The 19,255-nt window shown below is 68.2% G+C and overlaps 5 protein-coding genes across 5 annotated transcripts; 2 read left to right on the plus strand and 3 right to left on the minus strand.

Annotated features, from left to right (window-relative positions):
- Positions 1–1,738: 1,738 nt before the first annotated feature.
- On the minus strand, positions 1,739–7,289 carry EMIHUDRAFT_464895 (hypothetical protein; the record flags this gene model as incomplete). Its single annotated transcript, XM_005764450.1, has 8 exons — positions 1,739–2,118; positions 3,196–3,247; positions 3,940–4,259; positions 4,328–4,568; positions 4,675–5,097; positions 5,165–5,467; positions 5,543–5,924; positions 6,472–7,289. 8 exons carry the CDS (start codon positions 7,287–7,289, stop codon positions 1,739–1,741), a joined length of 2,919 nt encoding a protein of 972 aa, XP_005764507.1.
- Positions 7,290–7,619: 330 nt separating this feature from the next.
- Positions 7,620–9,618, plus strand: EMIHUDRAFT_213837 (hypothetical protein; the record flags this gene model as incomplete). Its single annotated transcript, XM_005764451.1, has 2 exons — positions 7,620–9,170; positions 9,379–9,618. 2 exons carry the CDS (start codon positions 7,620–7,622, stop codon positions 9,616–9,618), a joined length of 1,791 nt encoding a protein of 596 aa, XP_005764508.1.
- Positions 9,619–10,572: 954 nt separating this feature from the next.
- On the minus strand, positions 10,573–11,653 carry EMIHUDRAFT_67232 (hypothetical protein; the record flags this gene model as incomplete). Its single annotated transcript, XM_005764452.1, has 2 exons — positions 10,573–10,984; positions 11,130–11,653. 2 exons carry the CDS (start codon positions 11,651–11,653, stop codon positions 10,573–10,575), a joined length of 936 nt encoding a protein of 311 aa, XP_005764509.1.
- Positions 11,654–16,734: 5,081 nt separating this feature from the next.
- EMIHUDRAFT_213841 (hypothetical protein) lies at positions 16,735–17,702 on the minus strand (the record flags this gene model as incomplete). Its single annotated transcript, XM_005764453.1, has 2 exons — positions 16,735–17,331; positions 17,406–17,702. The coding sequence occupies 2 exons, from the start codon at positions 17,700–17,702 to the stop codon at positions 16,735–16,737; spliced, it is 894 nt and encodes a 297-aa protein (XP_005764510.1).
- A 440-nt stretch (positions 17,703–18,142) lies between these two features.
- On the plus strand, positions 18,143–19,053 carry EMIHUDRAFT_213842 (hypothetical protein; the record flags this gene model as incomplete). The annotated part of the gene is made up of 2 exons (XM_005764454.1): positions 18,143–18,361; positions 18,628–19,053. 2 exons carry the CDS (start codon positions 18,143–18,145, stop codon positions 19,051–19,053), a joined length of 645 nt encoding a protein of 214 aa, XP_005764511.1.
- Between the last annotated feature and the right edge of the window lie 202 nt (positions 19,054–19,255).

A 19,255-nucleotide genomic window follows, 5' to 3' on the forward strand; every position in this document is an offset into this window, starting at 1 on the left:
CCACGCACCTTCTCAGGACAGCGCCGGTGCCTCTCTCTTGGACCGGCAAACTTGGTGGTCTCGTGTCACCAATGTGGGACCAGTGCGGCATCGCGCCATCGACAGCTCTGAACTGCGCCTCACCACTGACCGGGAAGGCCGCCAAGTGGGCCAGCACAGGTCGCACATTGTGGCAGCAGTCAGCAGTGCATGGCTGATAGCTAGAGCAGCAGCGTCAGGGTCGCAGGGTCGGATCGTGTCAAGCCTCTCGCCCGGCCGGCCGCGTGCAGACGTCGGCCTGTCTGCTGTCTGCAGTGATCTGTCGGCGGTCAGTACGACCGATCAGGTCGGAGTTTTCTGATGGTTGGAGGGTCTATCTGTATGTACTCCTCGAGATCTCTCCAAATCTGCCCTCTGTTAGACCGGGTTAGATCGGGAAGTCGGTGGTATGAGCGAGTATGAGCGCCGGAGCCCCGTTTCCGCGCTGCTGCGCGGCGCACGGTGTGGGCCGGGGGCCCCCGCGCCGGCCCAGAGGTTGAGCTCTGCATCGCCTTCGTCTTCGAGCGTGTCGCCTCGCACGGCCGGCGCTCTTCTCGCCAGTTCTCGAGACGCCTGTGCCAACCTCGACTCCGAGCGGACGTGCTCTGCCGCCTCCGCCGTAGCCGAGCGATCCGTCAACTACTCGAGCGATCCGTCAACTACTCCCGCGCGCCTCGCCTCCATCAAAGTCGACTCTCGAATTTCAACTACTCTCCCTCCTCATGCCGCCTTCGGCCTTGTCCACACAGGCGTCGCGATCTATAGTACATCCCCGACGCCTTCAGCATGGTCCTAAAAAAGGCGTCTGAATTCGGACGCCTGTACCACCCTCCAAACACTACACACTACACACAATATACTACTACTACTACTACTACTACTATTACTAATATTAATTATACACACCCCCAATATACTACTACTAACACCACACCATACACACCTTTAATAATAATAATAAAATTCTTTTATACTTAATCTTATCATAAAAATTAATTATTAATTTTTTATATTATACCTATATCAGGCAGTGAAGCTGGCGTCAATCATCACACAAATCGGAAAGCTGCACGAACGCCTCCCCGGCATCGAGTGGCTCCCGGTTCGACTGTGAGCGTGCCCGAGCGGTTAAGGGGATTGACTCGAAATCAATTGGGCTCTGCCCGCGCGAGTTCGAGTCTCGTCGCTCACGATCTGATTCCTTTTTCTTTTTGGCTATACTCGATCTTCTTTTCCTTTCCTTTTCCTTTTTCTTTTTGGCTATACTCGATCTTCTTTTCCTTTCCTTTTCGGCCACCCAATCCTCTTCCTTTTGCTTTTGGCCCCACTCCCGTCTGGGTCATGGCGTTTGAGCAGGACTCCGTTGAGCGCGGAAAGGTTTTGCTGGCTCTTAAAGGAGAAAGCACCAGGGGCACGACGTCTAGGACAGCGCGAGACGCGCGCTGACTAAAGGACTTCGAGCTCGTGAAAAGGGTAGAAACAGGCGTCCCTCAGAGTGTCGCTGCCTCACACATTCCTCTGCCCGCCTTTCGCTGGGCTCACTGCACAAAAAAAATCGCGGTGCTCAATGCCGGCCTCCCCGGCGACAGTCCACTCCTCCCCGCTTCTCCTCCCCACCCCCACCTGGCCCGACGTGTCCCGCGTCTGGCTCGCCGAGGCCCGCGCCGCCGCCGCCGCCGCGCCGAGCCACCGCGCCAGCTCCGAGCCGGAGCCCGCAGAGTCAGAGCAGATCCGGCTCGACGCCCACCGCAGCGGCCGCAAGCGGCTCGGCGTGCCCGACGCGGCGGCGGCGGCGCACCGGGACGAGGTGCTCGCGGTCCTGCACCAGTGGTGCGCGCTGCGCCACCCGCTCGGCTACTGGCAGGGCGTCAACCTGCTGGCTGGCGCCGCCGTCTGCGTGTGCGGTGGCGGCGAGGACGCGGCGGCGCTGCTCTCCCTGCTGCTCTCCCGGCTTCCTTCTCCCGGAGGCGCCGCGCTCGAGGTTGCGGCGCTCTGCCACCTCCTCGAAGCCCGCGACCCCGCCCTCTTTGGCCGCGTAAGCGCCGCGCAGCAGCAGCTCAAGGCCGCCGCGAGCCTCGCGGCGCTGCAGTGGCTGTCCGCCTGCTGGGCGAGCGCTCTCCCCCTCTCGCCCCCCCGCACCCTCCCGGCCTCACCCCCCCCCGACCCGAGGGCCCGCCTCTCCTTCGCCTCGCACCTCGCGCCACACCTTCGCCTCGCACCCGACCCCGCCCCGACCGCCGCAGGCCGGGGTGGTGCCGCTCTCGCACCTCGTGAGCATGTGAGCGGTGCTGCTGGGATGCCGAGGCCCGGCCGCCGGCGACGCGCAGCAGCCTCCCGGCGCTCGCCTCGACGACGACGAGGACGACGACGAAGACGACGACGAGGACGAGGAGTCCTCGTCTTTGTCGGAGGGCGGCGGTGGCGGTGCAGTCGGCCGGGCGGCGCCCGCCGAGGCGGGGCTGCTGTCGCGGCTGGAGGCGGGGCTGCTGTCGCGGCTGTGGGGCGGCGCGGGCAGCTGGGCCGAGTGGGCGGGGTGGGAGGGGTGGGGCGGCGGCAAGGGAGATGCGCGCGAGGAGGACGAGAAGGAGAGGGAGGAGAGCGTCGCGCCGTGCGCCGCCGACTCGACCGGCACGCCCTGCGCCTCTCCGCTACCGCTGCTTCCGACCCTGCCCCTGACCCCAAGCCCCGACCCCAGGCAACCTGCGCCTCTCGCTGGCGCTGCTCGCGCGGGCCCGCCGCGAGGATCTCGCTGCGGCCGCCGCCGCGGACGCCGAGAGCGGGCTCGGGTGCGGAGGGCAGGCCTACGCTGTGCTGCACCGCGCCGCGGCGGAGCTTGACGAGGAGGGCTGCCTCCTCCTCGTCGCGGACGCGCGCGCCATCCAGCTCAGCGAGGAGGAGGTGGCCGCCGCCCGCGCCGCCGCAGCCGCGGACTTGGACGCAGAGGCGGTGGCCGCCGCCGCTGCGCGGGCGCGGCGGTGCCCCTCGCCGCCGCCGGCACGTGCTGCGGTGGAGGCGCGCGCGGTGGGGCGCAACGAGCGGCGCAACGAGCGGCTCTTTGGACGCGCCGCGAGCGAGGCTGCAGCGGCGCCGGCGACGAGGGCGAGAGGCCGCTCCCGACGGCGCGCGGCAGCCTCCTCCGCCCCGGCGGCGCCGCAAGGGGCGGCACAAAACCTTCACCTGTACGGCACTTGGCGAGCCGGACTCTTCTGCTGACCAGCGTCGCTGTTACCTGCGCGGGTGCGGGGCCATGGAGGCCGCGCCCGAGTCTACAGTCTTCAGCTACCCCCGTCGTTTCCCCGTGTGTGTGTCGTTGTCGTGTCCTCTACGTGTGTCTCGGTAGACGAGAAGCGGAGAGAGTGACCGGCCCAGAGTGCCGCCCGGTCACCGGGTGCGGAAGGCGCCACGCACCGTGGCGCATCTCGTGCCAGCTCTAGTCAAACGCTGATCGTCTAAGCCATGGTTTCAACGACGGCAATCTAAAAAACCGCGCTCTGTTGTGCGAGGTCGATACACGACAGTTAGGGGCAAAAAGAGCGGCGAACACCGCGGTCACCGCGCTCCGCGGGCGGCCCGCGGGCCAATAAAAGCGGCCAAAAAAAAGAGGCTAGAGAAGGCCCCGCAGGCCAGCTCCGCAACCGCACCTCTGCTGAGCTCCACCACACCGCACCGCCGATCGCGCTCATTGCACATTGGACGACATGCACAGAAATTCCATCACGATCAAAAACACGGGGGGAACGAGAGACCGAGCCGGAGAGCGACAAGAGCAACGTACCCCGACTCTCAGCTCACACACACAAAACACATGCGCTCGTCTCGTCCGACCCAAAACCACAGGAGCCAAGGCACGCTCCGCCCCCGCCCTCTCTGGCTGGAGCTCTTCTATACGACGACGTCGTCCGGGAAGGACACGCCGCCGACCGCGCCGCCGCGAGAGGGCGGGAAGGCCTGTTGCGCCTGCTCGTTGAGCAGCCGCAGCCCCTCCCAATTGAGCAGCCGCGCCTCGAGCCGCGCCCACGCGTGGAAAGTGCGCCCGTCGCCCGGATGCAGCCGCAGCGCCTCCCGAAACGCGGCGCGCGCCCCCTCGACGTCGTTGTCGGCGTCGAGCATCGACCCGAGCAGCGTGTGCAGCGGCGCGTGGCCGGGCGCGGCCCGGAGCCCCTCGCGCAACGCCGCGCGCGCGTCTGCGCCGAGGCCCTGCCGCGCGAGCAGCACCGCCTGCAGCTGGTGCGTCCTCCCGCCTGAGCGACACGCCGGGCACAACTCACGGACGGGTCCCAGACACAACTCGGCTGCAGCTCGCGCGCACGGCTGCCTCCGCCGCCGCCCGCGGCGCGAGCGCGCTCGAGCAGCTGCTGCGCCTGCGCCAGCCGGCCCTCGCCCAGCTCGAGCGCAGCCCACGACAAAAGCAGCCCGTCGTCCCCTCCTCCTCCTCCTCCACCGCCCGCGCCCTCGACGCGCTCGCCGGCGGAACAGTCGCGGAGGCCGGCGCGCAGCATCCGCCTCGCTCTGTCCGCCTCGCCCGCCTCCTTCTCGAGGCGCGCCGCCGCCTGAGGGGTTAGGGTTAGGGTTAGGGTTAGCCGCCTGAGGGGTCGGAGAAGGGGCGGGGGGGCGGGGTGCAGCGAGGGTCTAGCGATGCGGCCGCCCCTCTCGCACCACCTGCCAGAGCGGCGCGTGGCCGCGGCAGCTGCGCAGCCCGTCCGAGTAGACCCGCCGCGCCTGCTCCACCTCGCCCAGCCGCGCCTCCATCACGCCCCACGCCCGCCACGCCCTCCCGTGCCGCGGCTCCTCCGCGACGGCCCGCCGGAAGAGCTCTCTCGCCGGCTCGTGCTGCTGCAAGCTCGCCCGGGCGAGGCCGGCGCCTACGGGGCGACGCTTCCCCGTCCCGCGCCCTCGGACCAACGGGCTGCCCCGCGCAAGGCCGGCGCCGAGAAGGAGGGGCGAGGAGCGGGGAGAGCCGGCGAGGCCGCGCTCAAACGCCTCGAGCGCGTCGTCCCAGCGGCGCTGCCGCAGCCGCACCGACCCGAGCGCGTGCCACGCCCTCGCGCAGTCGTCTGCACACCCGCGACCGAGCCGCGCCTAGAGACCAGCCTCGCGCCTCGGCACCTCGCCTCTCCTCGGCCGACCGGCCGACCGACCGCCGCACCGCCCGCTCAAAGAGCACCGCCGCGCGCCGCTCGTAGCCCGCCCGCTGCTCGAACTGGCCCCAGCCGTGCAGCAGCGCAGAGCAGCGAGATAGGTCCGGGCCGACGAAGCTGCGCGCCTGCCCGCACGCGCCCGGCCGGCAAGCGGCGCGGAAGATGCTGCGCGCCCCGTCGGTGTCGCCTCGCCGCTCGGCAAAAGCGGCGTGCGCGTTGTGCAGCGGCGCGTGCTCCGGCTCGAGGTCCGCGCCGCGCGAGAAGAGGCCCGCCGCCTCGCCGTGCTCCCCCGCCTCCTCCTCGAGCAGCGCCTACCGAGGTGGCCCGCAAACCTTTGGGCTTTGGGATGCCGCCTCTCGCACCCCTCCGCCCCCTCCCCCTCTCACCCAGCCGACAAACGCGGGAGCGCCGCACCCGTGTCGCACTGCGGAGCGGTACGCGGCTCGCGCAGCCTCGAGCCGGCCTGCTCGGTGGAGGAGGGCGCCGCGGCACTGGAAGAGGTGCCCCGCCGCCGGGAGGGGCGACAGCGCCGAGAGGGGCGACAGCGGCGCCGCCTCAGAGAGGGGCGACCCGCCTGCCGCTCCGGACCCGCCCGCCGCCTCCGGAGGTGCGGCGGTGAGGGGGCCCTCCCCTTGCTCCTCGCGCCCCTCCCCTTGCTCCTCGTGCAGGAGAGCCGCGCCCTCGCCGAGCAGAGCGAGAGCGCGCTCGACGCCGCCGTGCCGCGCGCGCGCCTCGAGCGACGCCCACCCGCTGTAGAGCTGCAGCAGCCTACAGCTTGCGGGAGGCTGCTGAGGGGGAGAGCGCGGCGCAGCAAGGCGCGCGGCGGTGAGGAGGGCCGAGAGAGGGAGGCGCGTCTGCCCGCGGGGGAGGCATCCGGCTTTGCGAGCCGCCGCCGCTCTCGCTGCGTCGCCTGCGCGGGGGAGCGGTGGGCGGCGGTTGGCCCTCGTCCGCCGGCCCAGCTCTTGCCCTTGCCAGCTCTCGCTCCCGGCTGCAGATTGCGCGACGGCGGGCTCTCGCTTGGTGAGCGCGCGCCTTCCACAGCATCTCTCTCGCCGACGAGTAGCGGCGGCTACCCCACTCCAGCGTCGCCTGCGGTCCCGACGAGGCACGGGGTCAGCCGGAGCACGCCCTTCACCCGCCTTCCTTCCTCGGCGCTGCCGACGCGACGAGCGACGCGGCGGAGCGCGGAGCCGCCGCCCGCGCCTACAGGCAGGCTCCGAGAAGCGTCCGGGAGGCGCTCCCCTGCTCGCGAGGAGCGCGCGAGTCGCCCGGCGCCCGAGCGAGCAGCGAGCGGGCGCGGCCGCCGTTGCCGCACCGCTCCTCAAAGGAGGACCACTCGCGCAGCAGCTCCGCCTCCGCCTCGCCGCGCCCGCCGCGGCTGCTCCCCGGCCACCCCTCCCCCTCCTGCGCCCCTCCCGCCCCCTCGCCTCCCACCCCCTCGCCTCCCGCCGCCGCGGCGCAGGCGGCGCGGTACAGCGAGCGCGCCTGGCTCACGTTGGCGTGACGAGCCTCGAGGGCGGCCCACGCCGCGAGCACCGTGGGCGAGTCGGAGCAGTGCGCGTAGGCCGCGCGTGCCGCCTCGGTCCGCCCGAGCGACTCCTCCAGCTGCCCGAGCGCGTGCGCCGTGTAGTGCGCGCCGGGCGCAATCGCCTCACACGCGCCAAAGGCGGCGCGCGCCGCGGCGGGACGGCCGCACCGCGCCTCGAAGACGGCGTGCGCATGCGCGAGCTTCAGGTTGGCCGGACTCGCTGCGCGCGCCGAGAGGAAGAGCTCGCGAGCGCGCTCCGGGTACCCGGCGGCCGCCTCAAGCTGGGCGAGGGCGAGCGCCGCATGCGCGTCGGCAGAGTCGAGGCGCAGGCAGCGCTGGAGCAGAGAGCGGGCGAGCGAGGTGGACCCGCGCTGCTGCGCCGACTGAGCGCGGAGGAAGAGCGTGATCAGCTGGTGCTTGGAGCGCGCGCGCTGCCGCGATGAGCCGAGCACCGCCTTGCGGCCGGCCGCCACGCCTCGCTCCTGCGGCTGCGTCGCCACCAGCGCGACAGTTGCTGGCGGCGCGCGCAGCCACGACGCTCCGTCGGCAGCACCGCACCCGAGCGGACTGGCGGGCGAGACCCAGCCAAAGCAGACGGCGAGCATCGAAGGCTGTCGATGTGAGCAGGTGAGCTCGAAGAGAAAAATGACCACGAGCTCCCGGCTGCGCCAGCGCTCGCGCGGCGGCGGCCAGCCGTGCGAGTCGACCGTGCGAGCCGGTCCGAGTCCGGCCTCGACCGGCCGCGCAGCCCGCCCGAAGGCGACTAAAAATTTTGTTTTTTCATAGTTCCCCGCCGTTTGTAACGTTTTGTCCTCCGTCGCCTGCGGCGGACCCTCACAGCTCACAGCTCACTCCGTCGCTTTTCGTTGTGCTGCGGGCACGTCCGCTCTGCCAACAGCGCGTAACAGCGCGCGGCTGCTGGCTTGCAACAAACAATGCTCGTCCTGCTGTGGGCCTGCCCGGCGCAGCTCGCCTGCGACGCCACCGATGGGTGCCTCCTGCTCAACAGCAACATCGTCGGCCTTGGTGCTGCCGAAACGCTCACACAGCCGCAAGAGGTGAGCGCGAGCACCATCGCCCTCTCCGTCGAGTTCTGCACCGCCTCGATTGCCAACTTTGCCGCCTTCACGACACGCTGCTACTGCTACGGCAGCTCGTGCACCGTGCCTGGGCCCACGATTGTGACATCGCCGGGCGCGACGCTGACTGTCACCTTCACCAACAGCCTCGGCGCAAACCCAACGGGAGCGGTCACCGCAAACACGATGCACTCGCCCAACACGGTGAACCTGCACACGCACGGCCTGCACGTCGACCCGGCCGTGGACTCGATCTTTGTCGAGGTGGAGCCGGGCGAGAGCCACACGTATGCATACCAGCTCCCGTCTGACCACCACCCCGGCTTCCATTGGTACCACAGTCACCACCACGGCTCGTCCACCTTCCAAGTGATGGGCGGTCTGGTCGGCGGGCTGCGCGTGGAGCCGTCCAGTGCGAGCGATCTTCCGACGGCACTGCAGGCGATGGCGCGAGTCACGATGGTGGTGCACCACATAGCCCTCGACAACTCGGACACCTCGACCGACCCCTTCACTGTGTGGACCTACACGGACCTACATGGCCGCGTCGGGGCGACCGACTCGATCGGCGCTTCATACTCGTACTCGAGCGTGACAGACGCATGGGCCGTAAACGGCCAGTACCAGCCCCAGCACGCCATGGCACCGGGCGAGTGGCAGATCTTCGACGTTGTCAACGCGGCTGGCGACCGCATCCTCGAGCTCGAGATCAATACGGCCCTCCAGACGGCAGACGTGGGAGATCCCGCCTCTGTGAGCACAGCCACCACGTCGGGGGAGTGCTCCTCCTACCTGCTCGCCGTCGATGGGGTCTACCTCGATACGGCGCGCAGCGGTCCGCACGTGGACCACCTCGTGCTCGTTCAGGCGCAGCGGGTCTCGCTCGCGGTCAAGTGCGACACCGCAGGGACGTACTTTCTCCAAACCGCCTACTCGAGCAGCGTGACCAACTACGAGGCCGCCTCGGTGCAGAACCTCGTCACGCTCGTGGTGTCGGGCGGCGCCGTGAGCATGAGCGCCCCCACCGCGGATCAGACGTCCATCAGCAAGCCATGGTACCTGAACGACCTCACCTCCACCGCGTCGTCAGCGAGCTGGTCCATCGCCGTGGAGCAGACGGGCTGCTGCGACGATGCCGCCGCCACATACTGGCTGGGCATCGGTGACGACTGCTCGATGGCCGTCTTTGGTAGAGCCGAGGGTGACGCGCTCTGCGCAAGCGGCGGAAGCTGCGCGACGGACTGCGCGTTTTCGTGCGCCACTTGCGACGGCTCGGACAAGTACGGCTCGTGCTCGGGCACCGATTGGGCGGGCGTGAGCTCTTACCCACCCTCGTGCAACTACGCCTCAATGGACGGCGAGCAGGGAGCCAGCGGATCGTACGCCCACGTGGCGCAGCTGGGAACCGTCGAGACGATGACCATCTGGGGCAGGCGTGCCACCCTCGCCTCCGTCGCCGCCCCCACCCCGCTGCCGCCCCCGCACCTCACTCGGACCCGTCTCTGCTCCGCCTCCAGAGGCAAGGCGCCGCACCCGATCCACATCCACGTGCGAGCTTCGATCCGACCTGCTCGTGACGAGCTTCGATCTGACCGGCTTTCGCCCGAAATCATAGGTCAACCACTTCCAGTTCGTCGAGTACACCAAGGACACGGGGCAGGTTGCTACCGAGGGGTGGTACGGCAAGACAGGAGACTTTCGCGACACCTTTCCGGCGCTGGCAGGCTCGGTGGAGACGCGGGTCGTATTTGCTGACTTTTCCGGCGAGGTGGTCGTGCATTGCCACTTCTTGAAGCACGAGGCACGAGGCCAGCGTGCCCTGGCTCGGCCTGCGAACGTCGCTCTCTTCACCTGACACCTTGTGAAGAGTAGGACCTTGGCATGATGGACACCATCTACGTCAGCGCTTCGACGTCGCCCCCGTCGCCGCCCCCGTCGCCGCCCCCGTCGCCGCCCCCATCAGTAGTGTCCTCTCCCTCCCCACCACCCTCGCCGCCGCCATCTCCACCACCGCCCGGTGCCTCCTCGCCGTCTCCGCCTTCGCCCCCGCCCCCACTATCACCGCCGCCGGTGCCATCGCCGCTCTCGCCGCCGCCAGAAGGCGAGGTGGACGCGGGTCTCGTTGCTGCGGCAGTCGCAGGCGGCGTGGCCGCCGCGTGTGTGGCGACAGCCTTGGCCGTGCTCTACGCGCGCGCGGGAAGCACACGGAGTGTCAAGAGCGTTTCGCTTCCGGAGGCCTAGTGTTCCTTTTCGAAAAGGATACGAAAAATGGAGAATTGACGTTTCGTCATGCCTCAACGCGCTCAAGAGCGCCCTTCGCAAAGAATAATGTTCCATAACTACTGGGCTGGGTTTTTAGGCTTTGTGGGGTTGGCTCTCCCATCGACCCTCATGACCTCCTGCTGCGGTCTCTGAGATGGACACCAGTGGGTGTGGGACCACAGCCAGGATACACTCGAAGGCTGGGTAAGCAGTAGAGGTCGATACTCGACGCGTCCCACATGGTATGTGTCGCTGTCGGCACGCTGTCGACAGGACGTCGAGCGACACCGGTGGCAGTGCCACCCAGGAGTGGTCGGGCGGTCTCCTGTCATGAGAGAGCCACCATGTGAATTGTGATCCGTATGATGATTCCTGACAATCGCCTCAGTCAACTTTCGTCACAGTTCCCGCTCTGAGAGGAGCTGCGGGTCAGTTTGACAGCTGGAGCTGTGTCGCCGGCGTGCGGCGGCCTGCCTCCGGAGGTGCCTCAGAGCTGGACATTTCGCTGAGAATATGCGCGTCACTGTCATGCCAGCGCTACTCTGTACTAGCAGCTAGCACCAGCCGTGCGTCTCCCCCTTCGGGTCCACCCTCCCTCCGACCGAACGAGCGCCGCGCCAAAGAACCCGTCGCAACCGTGCCTCGCGGGGCTGAGCCGCAGGTAGCCGTCGTCGAAGGGCGCACCAAAGTGCTCCGGTGGCGCGAGCTCAAACTCGGCCCCGTCGGCCGAGGCCAGGAAAGCCTCGACCTGCGCCTCGTTCTCCTCGGGCAGCAGCGAGCAGGTGGCGTAAACCAGAGTGCCGCCTGGACGGACGAGCCTTGCGGCGCGCTGCAGCACCTCCGCCTGCACGGGAAGCAGCTCTTCTATGGGACGCGTCCGGCGCAGCCAGCGGGCGTCTGGGTTGCGCCGCCAGGCGCCGACGCCGGAGCAAGGCGCGTCGACGAGTACCCGGTCGAAGCTGCATCGGGGAGGGGAGGCGGGTGGAGGAGGGGTGGCGGGGAGAGGGTTGGCGGGGCGATCGGATCCGCCACGCGGGCGGTGGACGGCGCGTTGTGGGAGGCGCGCGGGGGCTGCCTCACGTCCGCTTCCGTCGCTTGAGCCACTTGTCCTTGCCCTGCTCGATGACGTGCGTCTGCACGTTGTCCACCCCCGCCTTCTTGCGGCGCGGCGCCCCGCGCTCGAGTCGCGCGTGATCGACGTCCATCGCAACCAGCCGCCCCTTGTTGCGCATCTGCGCCGCGAGCGCGAGCGTCTTGCCGCCTGCGCCCGCGCAGTAGTCGACGACGTGCTCGCCCGGCTTTGCGCCCAGCAGCAGCGCAACCAGCTGAGACCCCTCGTCCTGAGGGTCGACAACCCCCTCGCGCAGCCCGGGGATCGCACCCAAAGCAACCGCTCGCGAGGGCAGCCGGATGCCCACCGGCGAATAGGGCGTCCGCTCCGCCGCGAAGCCGGCGGAGCGGATCGCGGCGAGCGCCTCGTGCCGCGTCGCCTTGAGCGTGTTTACCCGCAAGTCCAGCGGGGCGTCCAGCTGCAGCGCGCGCAGCTCCGCATCGACGCCGTCGCCATAAGCGGCGCGAAACCGCTCCCACGCCCAGCTCGGGCACTCGAGGCGCGAGGCGGCGTCCATCTCCGCACCCTCGAGCGGAGGCGAGAGAGAAGAGAGCCACCGCCGCTCGGCGGCTGTCGTCTGCTCGGGCAGCCCCACGCCGCAGTCGCCGCCGTCGCCAGCCCCGCCGTCGCTCAGCCTCAGGCTCGCGAGCAAGCGAGAGCGAGGGGCCGGCGTCACGCCCGCCGCCCTGAGCCTCGCGTCGATCCTGCCTTGCCTGCGCGAGACGCCCTCCAGCAGCGCGGCGACCGAGGAGCGCTCCTCCGGCCCGAGGCCTCGAGCACGCACCCTCTGCGCCAGCAGCGCGTCGAGCGGCGCGCCGCACTTGGCCTGCAGCTCGAGCAAACCGAGCGCCTCGGCCTGCGCCGCCGCCTGCGCCTGCGCCGCCGGCTTGCCCCCCGGCCTGCTCGCAGCCCGCCTCCTCCCGCCCTCGCCGCCGCCCGCGTCTGCCTGTGTGGTCGGCAGGCCCGGCCCGCCGTCGGCCCAGTCGAGGAGCTCCCACCCCTCCTCCCCGCCGACCAGCTCCTCCCCCGCGAGGCGCCACTCGTGCTCAAGCTCGTCCTCACCGCCCGCGCAGACAAAGACCAACCCCTCTGCCGGCGCTGGGTGAGCGGTCAGCTCCTGCCGGCCACCAGTGCAGAGTGCGAGCAGTGCGGCAGCCTCGTCGCCGCCGGCGGCAGCGGCACCGTCACCGGCCGCCACACCGGCCGCTACGGCGACGGCGGTTGCCACGAGCGTGCGGACCTGCCTGCGGAGAAAGCGGTCGCCGACGAGGTCGAGCCGCGCTGCGAATGGAGCGGACCCGCCCGGTGCAGCAGGCAGCTCCACGAGCCGGCAGCGGCAGAGCCGGAGGAGGGTCGTCGTGTTCTTGCCCGCCGGAACGCTCCGGCCGAGCGCGGCGTAGTCGCGCGGCGCTCCTGCCAGCGGCCGCAGCAGCGCGTCGATTGTGGCCGCCTCCTGCGCCGCGGCCTCGCGAGACTGCCCAGGTGCTGGCGGCAACAGGTAGGCGTACCGGCGCCAGGCGGTGCTGTACGTCGCGTGGTAGCGCTGCTCAGCGATCCTCGCCTGCACCAGCCGCAGCGCTGCTGGGGCGGGCGACGCCCTCGCCAAAGACTCGGCGAGGGCCTCCTCGCAGAGCCCCGCAGAAGCGTGGAAGCTCACCCGCTGGGCGAGGGCAGAGACGCCGGCGTCAGTGCGGCCGGCACACGAGAGGCGGAGCTCACTCCTCCCGTCGTGAAGTGCGGCGAGCGCGTTCTGGAGGCAGCCTTCCACTGTCGGCCGCGACGCTGCCGGCTGCCACGCGTATCCGGAGAAGGCCTGGCCAAGGTAGGCCACCTCGAGCCTCCATGTGACGCGCGCGTCAAGCTCCCGTGCGTCGAGATCCCCTCTCGCTGGCCATGGGCTGGGAAGAAGCGGAGCACCATCGCCGGGAAGAGCGGTGTCGCCTCGAACTGCTGCCGCAATCGCCGTCTCAACGCTCCGCCAATCGCGTGCGGCGATCGATGCGGAGGCCTCGCTGCGCCAGTCCTCGGCCACCATCTGCAGGCGCATCTGTGGCGCATAGAGGCTCGCCGAGACGTGTAGAAATCTCATGGCGCCGCGCTGCCACCCTAGCCTTGGGTTCGGGCTCGCGGGTGTCTCGTCGAAAGCCAGACGAAGAGAATCACGCTCGCGCCGAGTACTTCGCCAAAGAGGTCGGCAGCTCGAGCGCCGTCGACCGCACCGACTACGGCACAGCCTCCGGCAGCGCCCGGGGCTTCGCCCAGCACCACTCGCAACAGCTCTCTCGCGCCGCCGTCTGTGGCGATGCGCAAAACATCAACAACGCTGCTCGCAACATGCGAGCGAGTCGCGCACTCATTCATGTGACCGGTCTCAATGTCCCACCCCCCTGCGCGCGGGCCTTCTAGGCCCGCGGGTAGTCTCCCTCCATCCCCAGGGCCTCCAGGGCTCGCACCTCAACCTCTCACAGACCAGCGCTGACCGCTCCGGGACGCACGCCGGCGAAGCACCATCAAGCTGCTGTGTACGGACCCGGCATCGCCTCCCCTGGCTTAGCTAGACTGAGAGATATTGTGCACAAAGTTGGTCTCTACAATATATACACTGACACTTTACCTCCCAGAGCTCGTCCCGGTCCGCCACGGCCATCCTCGGCCTCCGGTGGGCCCCCGGCCGCGGCGCGGTGCGGCCTGGTGCGGCGGAGTCACAAATCCGACGGCAGAGCACCGGGACGCGATCGGGCGATCTGAGGTCCAACTAGGCGTATGCATTGCCCATCCAGGGCTATCACCTGGACTCATCAACAGGCGCCTGCGGCGCCGTGGTCACGAGGATCGAGGTGTTGTTCACAGTTCACACCTGCCCAACCACTCGTGCAGCACAGTAGGGTCGCCCGAAGCAGTCCACCTCCGGGTACGTACGTACTTTTAGCTTACCTGGGAGCAAAGGGAGAGGGAGGGGTGTTCTCTAGGCCCCTAAAGGCCCTACGCGCGGCGTGAGAGCTCTCTCTCTCTCCGGGTATATTCGTAAGAGCGATCACTGGAATAGAGCGCTAACAAAGCAAACGAAAAAGAAACATGCCGCCGCGCGAGCGACGCTCCGAGATCGCCCGAGATAGCGCGGCGCGGCCCCGAGCGCCGAGAGGCGAGGTGGATGGGTTGGGGAGCGAGGCCGAGGGGGCTGAAGTGTGTTCAGTGCGGTAGATGGTCAGCTCGGGGCGCGTGAGCCGGACCGTTGGGGGCCGGTCGGCTTCCATTTCTCTCTGCGTTCTCGCACATGGAGTGCGAGGTATCTCGTCTGTCGCCGTCCCAAACTGTCACTGCTCCCCTTTCTCCCGGCCGGGGTGGGGCGCGCGTGGGGGCGGCGGGTGTGCGGGATGTCTGTGGGCCCGAGAGCGATGTGCGTGTGTCCGCCTTGCGTTTGTTTTCATAACATCGAAGGCTAGCTCAAAAAGAAACGGGTGGCGGCGGGTGTGCGGGATGTCTGTGGGCCCGAGAGCGATATGCCATGTCCGCCTTGCTTTGTTTCAACGAAGGCTAAGCAAAAGAAACAAAGCCGCGCGACTCATGCGACGGAAAAATCGGTCGTTTGCGCAGGGGGCGGGACGATCCATGTTGGCGGACGGCAACGCGTGAGCGGATGGAGACCGGGTCTCAACGCCGCTTAGCAAGACTGGCACTGCCACTCCTGCTGCTTGCCCCTGCTCTGCTCCCCGCCCTCGCACTGCTCCATTCAGGAAGCGTCGGTCCTCTCCACGCGATCTTCGACCTACCCTCACTTCCGTCAGCATTCTTCTCTGGAGACGCATGGACGCCCTTCGATGTCATCCCTCGACCTCCGTTCCTGGGCGGCCTAATGGTGAGCAACACAGGAATGCGCCCACCGGCGGGTCCTCCCAGTCCAGCATCGCCGAATCGGGTGCGCTAGACCGCCCTCGCACTCATGCACCATGCAGCATGACCACATGCTCCCGAGCCTGCTCATCATCCTCGCGCCGCACCGACCCCCATCAGATCGCCTGTCGAGAACTGCCGACGTTCTACGATGCCGTGGCGCTCGACATGATCAACCAGTACTTTGACCGCTTCACGGTGCCGGAGCCGCCCAACCCTGCCGAGGAGCACGACACCATCGGGCCGATATCCTTCTACCGCACAAACATGACGATGACGTCGGTGGAGGTGACCCTAACCCCTCCAATGATGCCACTTGCACATCTGTGGCACCAACTCGCACAAACGGCACACGGGTTGCTGGCCGTCGTCGTCGTCACCACCTCTCTTTTGCAACCGCAGATTGGGAGCTGGAAGCTGCGTGGCTGCCAGCTGGAGGGTCACCCCCCGATTACGACCCGCAGCTTCCTCAACGCTAGTCTAGGCAGCGATAATTATCTATCGAGGATCAGGGGCGACGTGTTCGGAGTCGACCCCAACGACATAAAAAACCATATGGATATGAGGCTGCCCGATGTCGTGAGGTTGGAGTTTTACGACGTGAAGGCCACGATGACGTTGAACTACTGGGCCAAGGCGCGGCAATCCTCACCACAACCTCCATCTTTGTGGGGGGCGGTGGAGCTCACGGCATCTGAACGAGTCTCCCTAGGCGGGGTTTGCGTACTTGGGAGGCGGGTCGGTGTCGCTCTCAGCCGGCGGCTCTTTTTGGCTCGACGACATCTCGTTGGATCCGGACGACATCAAGGCCATGCGCGGAGGCAGCGGGTCTGAGATTGCCTGTGGCGGTGACATGAGGGTGAATGATATGCATTATACCGGCACTTATGAGGGTCTCGAGCTGACCTTCAACAGCGACGGCGTGAACCCGCCCGACGTGGTCGGGTACGCTTGCGATGGGCATGAGACCATCGTGTCCAACCCCTTGGCGTCCGGGTGGTACTGGGACGGGCCTGGCGAGAGACCTATTGGGATTCGGCAACGGGCGATGCAGCTCATGCGAGACAAGTGCGGCGAAGGACTCATCACCGACGACATCACGCACGTTTGTCTGTTCATGGCCGGCTGGAATCAAGGCGCGGCGCACCAGTTCCTCTGCCCGTTCTGCGACGACGGGTTCGATGCTGCCACCAAGGCCACAGGGGCCATCGTCGACATTGGCAAGACAATCACAGGGGCGACAGTGGGGGCGGTCCTACCCGGGCTCGTTCCATCGGGGGAGGATAGCACGGGGCGGCAGCAGGACGACGCAGAAGAAGAGGGCGACGCATCGGTTGCTGCGTCGGACTCATCGGCGAAGAAGGAGCACTCCCGTCTCTCCTGGGGCAACGCTTCAATCACAGACCCGTCGCAGGCACTGGCACAGGCCGGCAAAGGAGTAGGTTCGCGATTTCACGGTTGAGGAATCTCTCATCCGATATCTCGCGAATTTTCAATTTAATGCGGGCGCACACGCGCCACTGCACTGGTCTGTGCAGTGTCTCTCGGTCTCGGGTCTGCGTCTTGCGCGTGGCTATAGAGGGCTTTCGGGCTTGCAGGTGCACCCCGCCGCGCCTTGTTATAATATCAACAATGGAACAAGGAAGCTCACATCATCTCATATTCGGGGCTATCGTTCATATATTTCAATAAAAAAACCTGGGGGTGTTACCTCTTGGGTGACGTCCGCTGCAACGACGCGGTCGCGTGAGAGGGACTCGCGCTCCCCGCATCGGCCGCCGACCGCGGCGGTTTGAGTGGCAGGTCCTCGGACCAGAGGGCGTACCGCGCAGCGGGGGCCTCGTCGTCGCTGGCGTGCCCCTCTCCGAGCAAGGCGCAGCGCGCTGGGCCGAGCAGCCGGCGCTTGAGGGCGGAGAGGACGCAGACGGCGGCGTAGGCGGCGCACAGGACGAGGGTCAGGCCGGCGCCGATGAGCGGCGACGTCTTGACGGTGAAGTCCATGAAGAAGTAGACGGCGTCGCCGGTCCAGTAGGCCTGCAGCCCGTTGAAGAGCCCGTACAGCATCGCCCAGCTCACGACGAGGCCGAGGTGGCGCGGCGCGACGAGGAGGGCGTCGAGGAAGAACTCGAGCGACATGAAGAGCACGTTGGCGCCGTGCATCGACAGCGAGGTGAGCGAGAGGTCGCGCCGCAGCTCGGTCGTGTCTCCGGTCCGCTCGGCGATGGCGGCGTCGTTCGGGTAGATGACGAGCCAGACGACGACGGCGATCAGCACGCTCATCGGCAGGTTGAGCTCGAGCAGCACCTTGTGCGTCACGAGGGGGGCAGGGGTGGGCTCACTCCACACGAGGCAGCGTTGTTGATTCAATAGGCGGCTACCTTGTGCGTCGCGGCGGCGATGCGGTGGTCGGGCGTCACCGGCCCGTGCTCCGCCAGGTGGCGGCAGCAGGAGCAGGAGAGGGCGGTGCCGAGCCCGAAGAAGGCGGTCAGCGCGATGAAGTTCCACACCGTGAAGAAGCGGAGGCAGTTTGGTCCCTCATAGAAGGACGAGTAGGTGAGCAGCCCGAAGCACCACAGGAAGATGGCGGTCCGAACCAGCAGCAGCGCTCGCTCGCTCACGCACGAGGACGACGTGGCAGACGCGGCGCGGACGGCGCCTTCGGAGCGGAATGCCATCCAGCCGGAGCGCGCATTCACCCACCAAAAGTGGCTCAGGCCAAGGCTGAGCTGCGCCGCGATGAGAGCAAACGTCGCGGGCCGCGCCCACTCCGTGTGCTCCCAGGGCGGCGGTGGTGATGGCGGCGGCGGGGACGGCGGCGGCGGCGACAGCGGCGGAGGAGGGGACGGAGGCGGAGGGAAAGGTGGCGGAGAGGGCGAAGGGCACGGCGGTGGCGATGGCGGCACAGGCGGTGGCGACGGCGGGTCTGGCGACGGAGGCGGCGGCGGTGATGGAAGGGGTGGCAGCGAAGGTGGCAGCGCCGGCGCCGACGACCCAGCGCCCATCCGGGCTTTAGCCAGGCGTGCGAAGCCAGGCGTGCGAAGCCAGGCGTGTGAAGGGCGCCCGCAAAAAGAATTTTGCTTGGTCCAGTTCAACCTTCTTGAACAGCGCTTGACGCATGGCGTTAAAGCGGCACTTCTCTCGCGTCGGCTCCGCCGAGCGCTGCACAGAGACCATCTTCACTGACCACCAACGACAGGTGTGCGAGTACGCGCTCGTCTACGCGGAGAAGAAGAACGACGCTCGACGGCGAAGGGCGTACTCGGTCTCCTTCACCGCCACGCAGAACGGCGACGTCATCGTCCAGCTGCACCCGCACTCGCAGCTCGAGCACGCTGTGCGCCACGAGCGGCAGGCGCAGGCCACGGAGCCGCCAGCGAGCGCGAGCCCTGCCTGCGGCGCCGCCCGCCCCTGCCGCCGCGCCGCCAGCCGCGGAGCCGGCGCCCAAGACGTATGCCGCCGCAGCCGCATCGCAGCCGCAGGGTGCCACCGCGGGTGGCCAGCCCGCCGCGCCTGCGGGCCCGGCCGCCGCCGCGCGCGTGCCGCCGCCGCCCAGCGGCGGCGGAGTGCGCGGCTGCACCTTCACTGTCCCCGCCCGGGCAGGAAGCGCGGGCGGCAGCAGAGGGCCGCACCAGCGGCCGCGCCCAATCTGGACCCCGGCTCGACAAAAACGCGCTCTCAGCGCGCGGCGGCGGGCCCTCACGCCAGTCTCGCTCTCCCTCACCGGACTCGCCGCCCGCCAAGCGGGCTTCCTCCGCCGACTCGTCCGGCTACGACACCGATTTACCGGACGAGGTGCAGCAAGAGGCTGTACGCAAGGTCTGCGGCGCGCTCGGCATGAGGGAGCAGTTCGAGGCGGCGATGGCGGCGGGCGAGCTGCTCGAGATGCTCGAGAGCTTGCCGCGAGGGGCGGTCGAGGCCTCCGTTCGGCTGATGCGCGGTTACAACCGCACCCACGGGCGAGTGGCCAGAGCCCATTCTCACCAGCCCTACCCCGCAGCGCGGCCGCTCGCCAAGCCCCGTCGATGAGTGGTCAGATGCGGATAGTGCCCGAGAGCGAGGGGTCCGGGGGGGAGCACAAACATATATATATATAGGACGCCCAGCCTTACCCTCGTGCCGCCGAGTGCATATCCTATGCGAGAGAGATCCCCTGTGCCCTGTGCCCAGCCCTCTCCGCGCGGCGATGCGCCCTCCCCCCTCGCTTTTGCAAAATCCTGCAAAGGTGGGG

The sequence above is a fragment of the Emiliania huxleyi genome, assembly GCF_000372725.1.
Source record: "Emiliania huxleyi CCMP1516 unplaced genomic scaffold EMIHUscaffold_59, whole genome shotgun sequence".
Classification (NCBI taxonomy): Eukaryota; Haptophyta; order Isochrysidales; family Noelaerhabdaceae; genus Emiliania; species Emiliania huxleyi.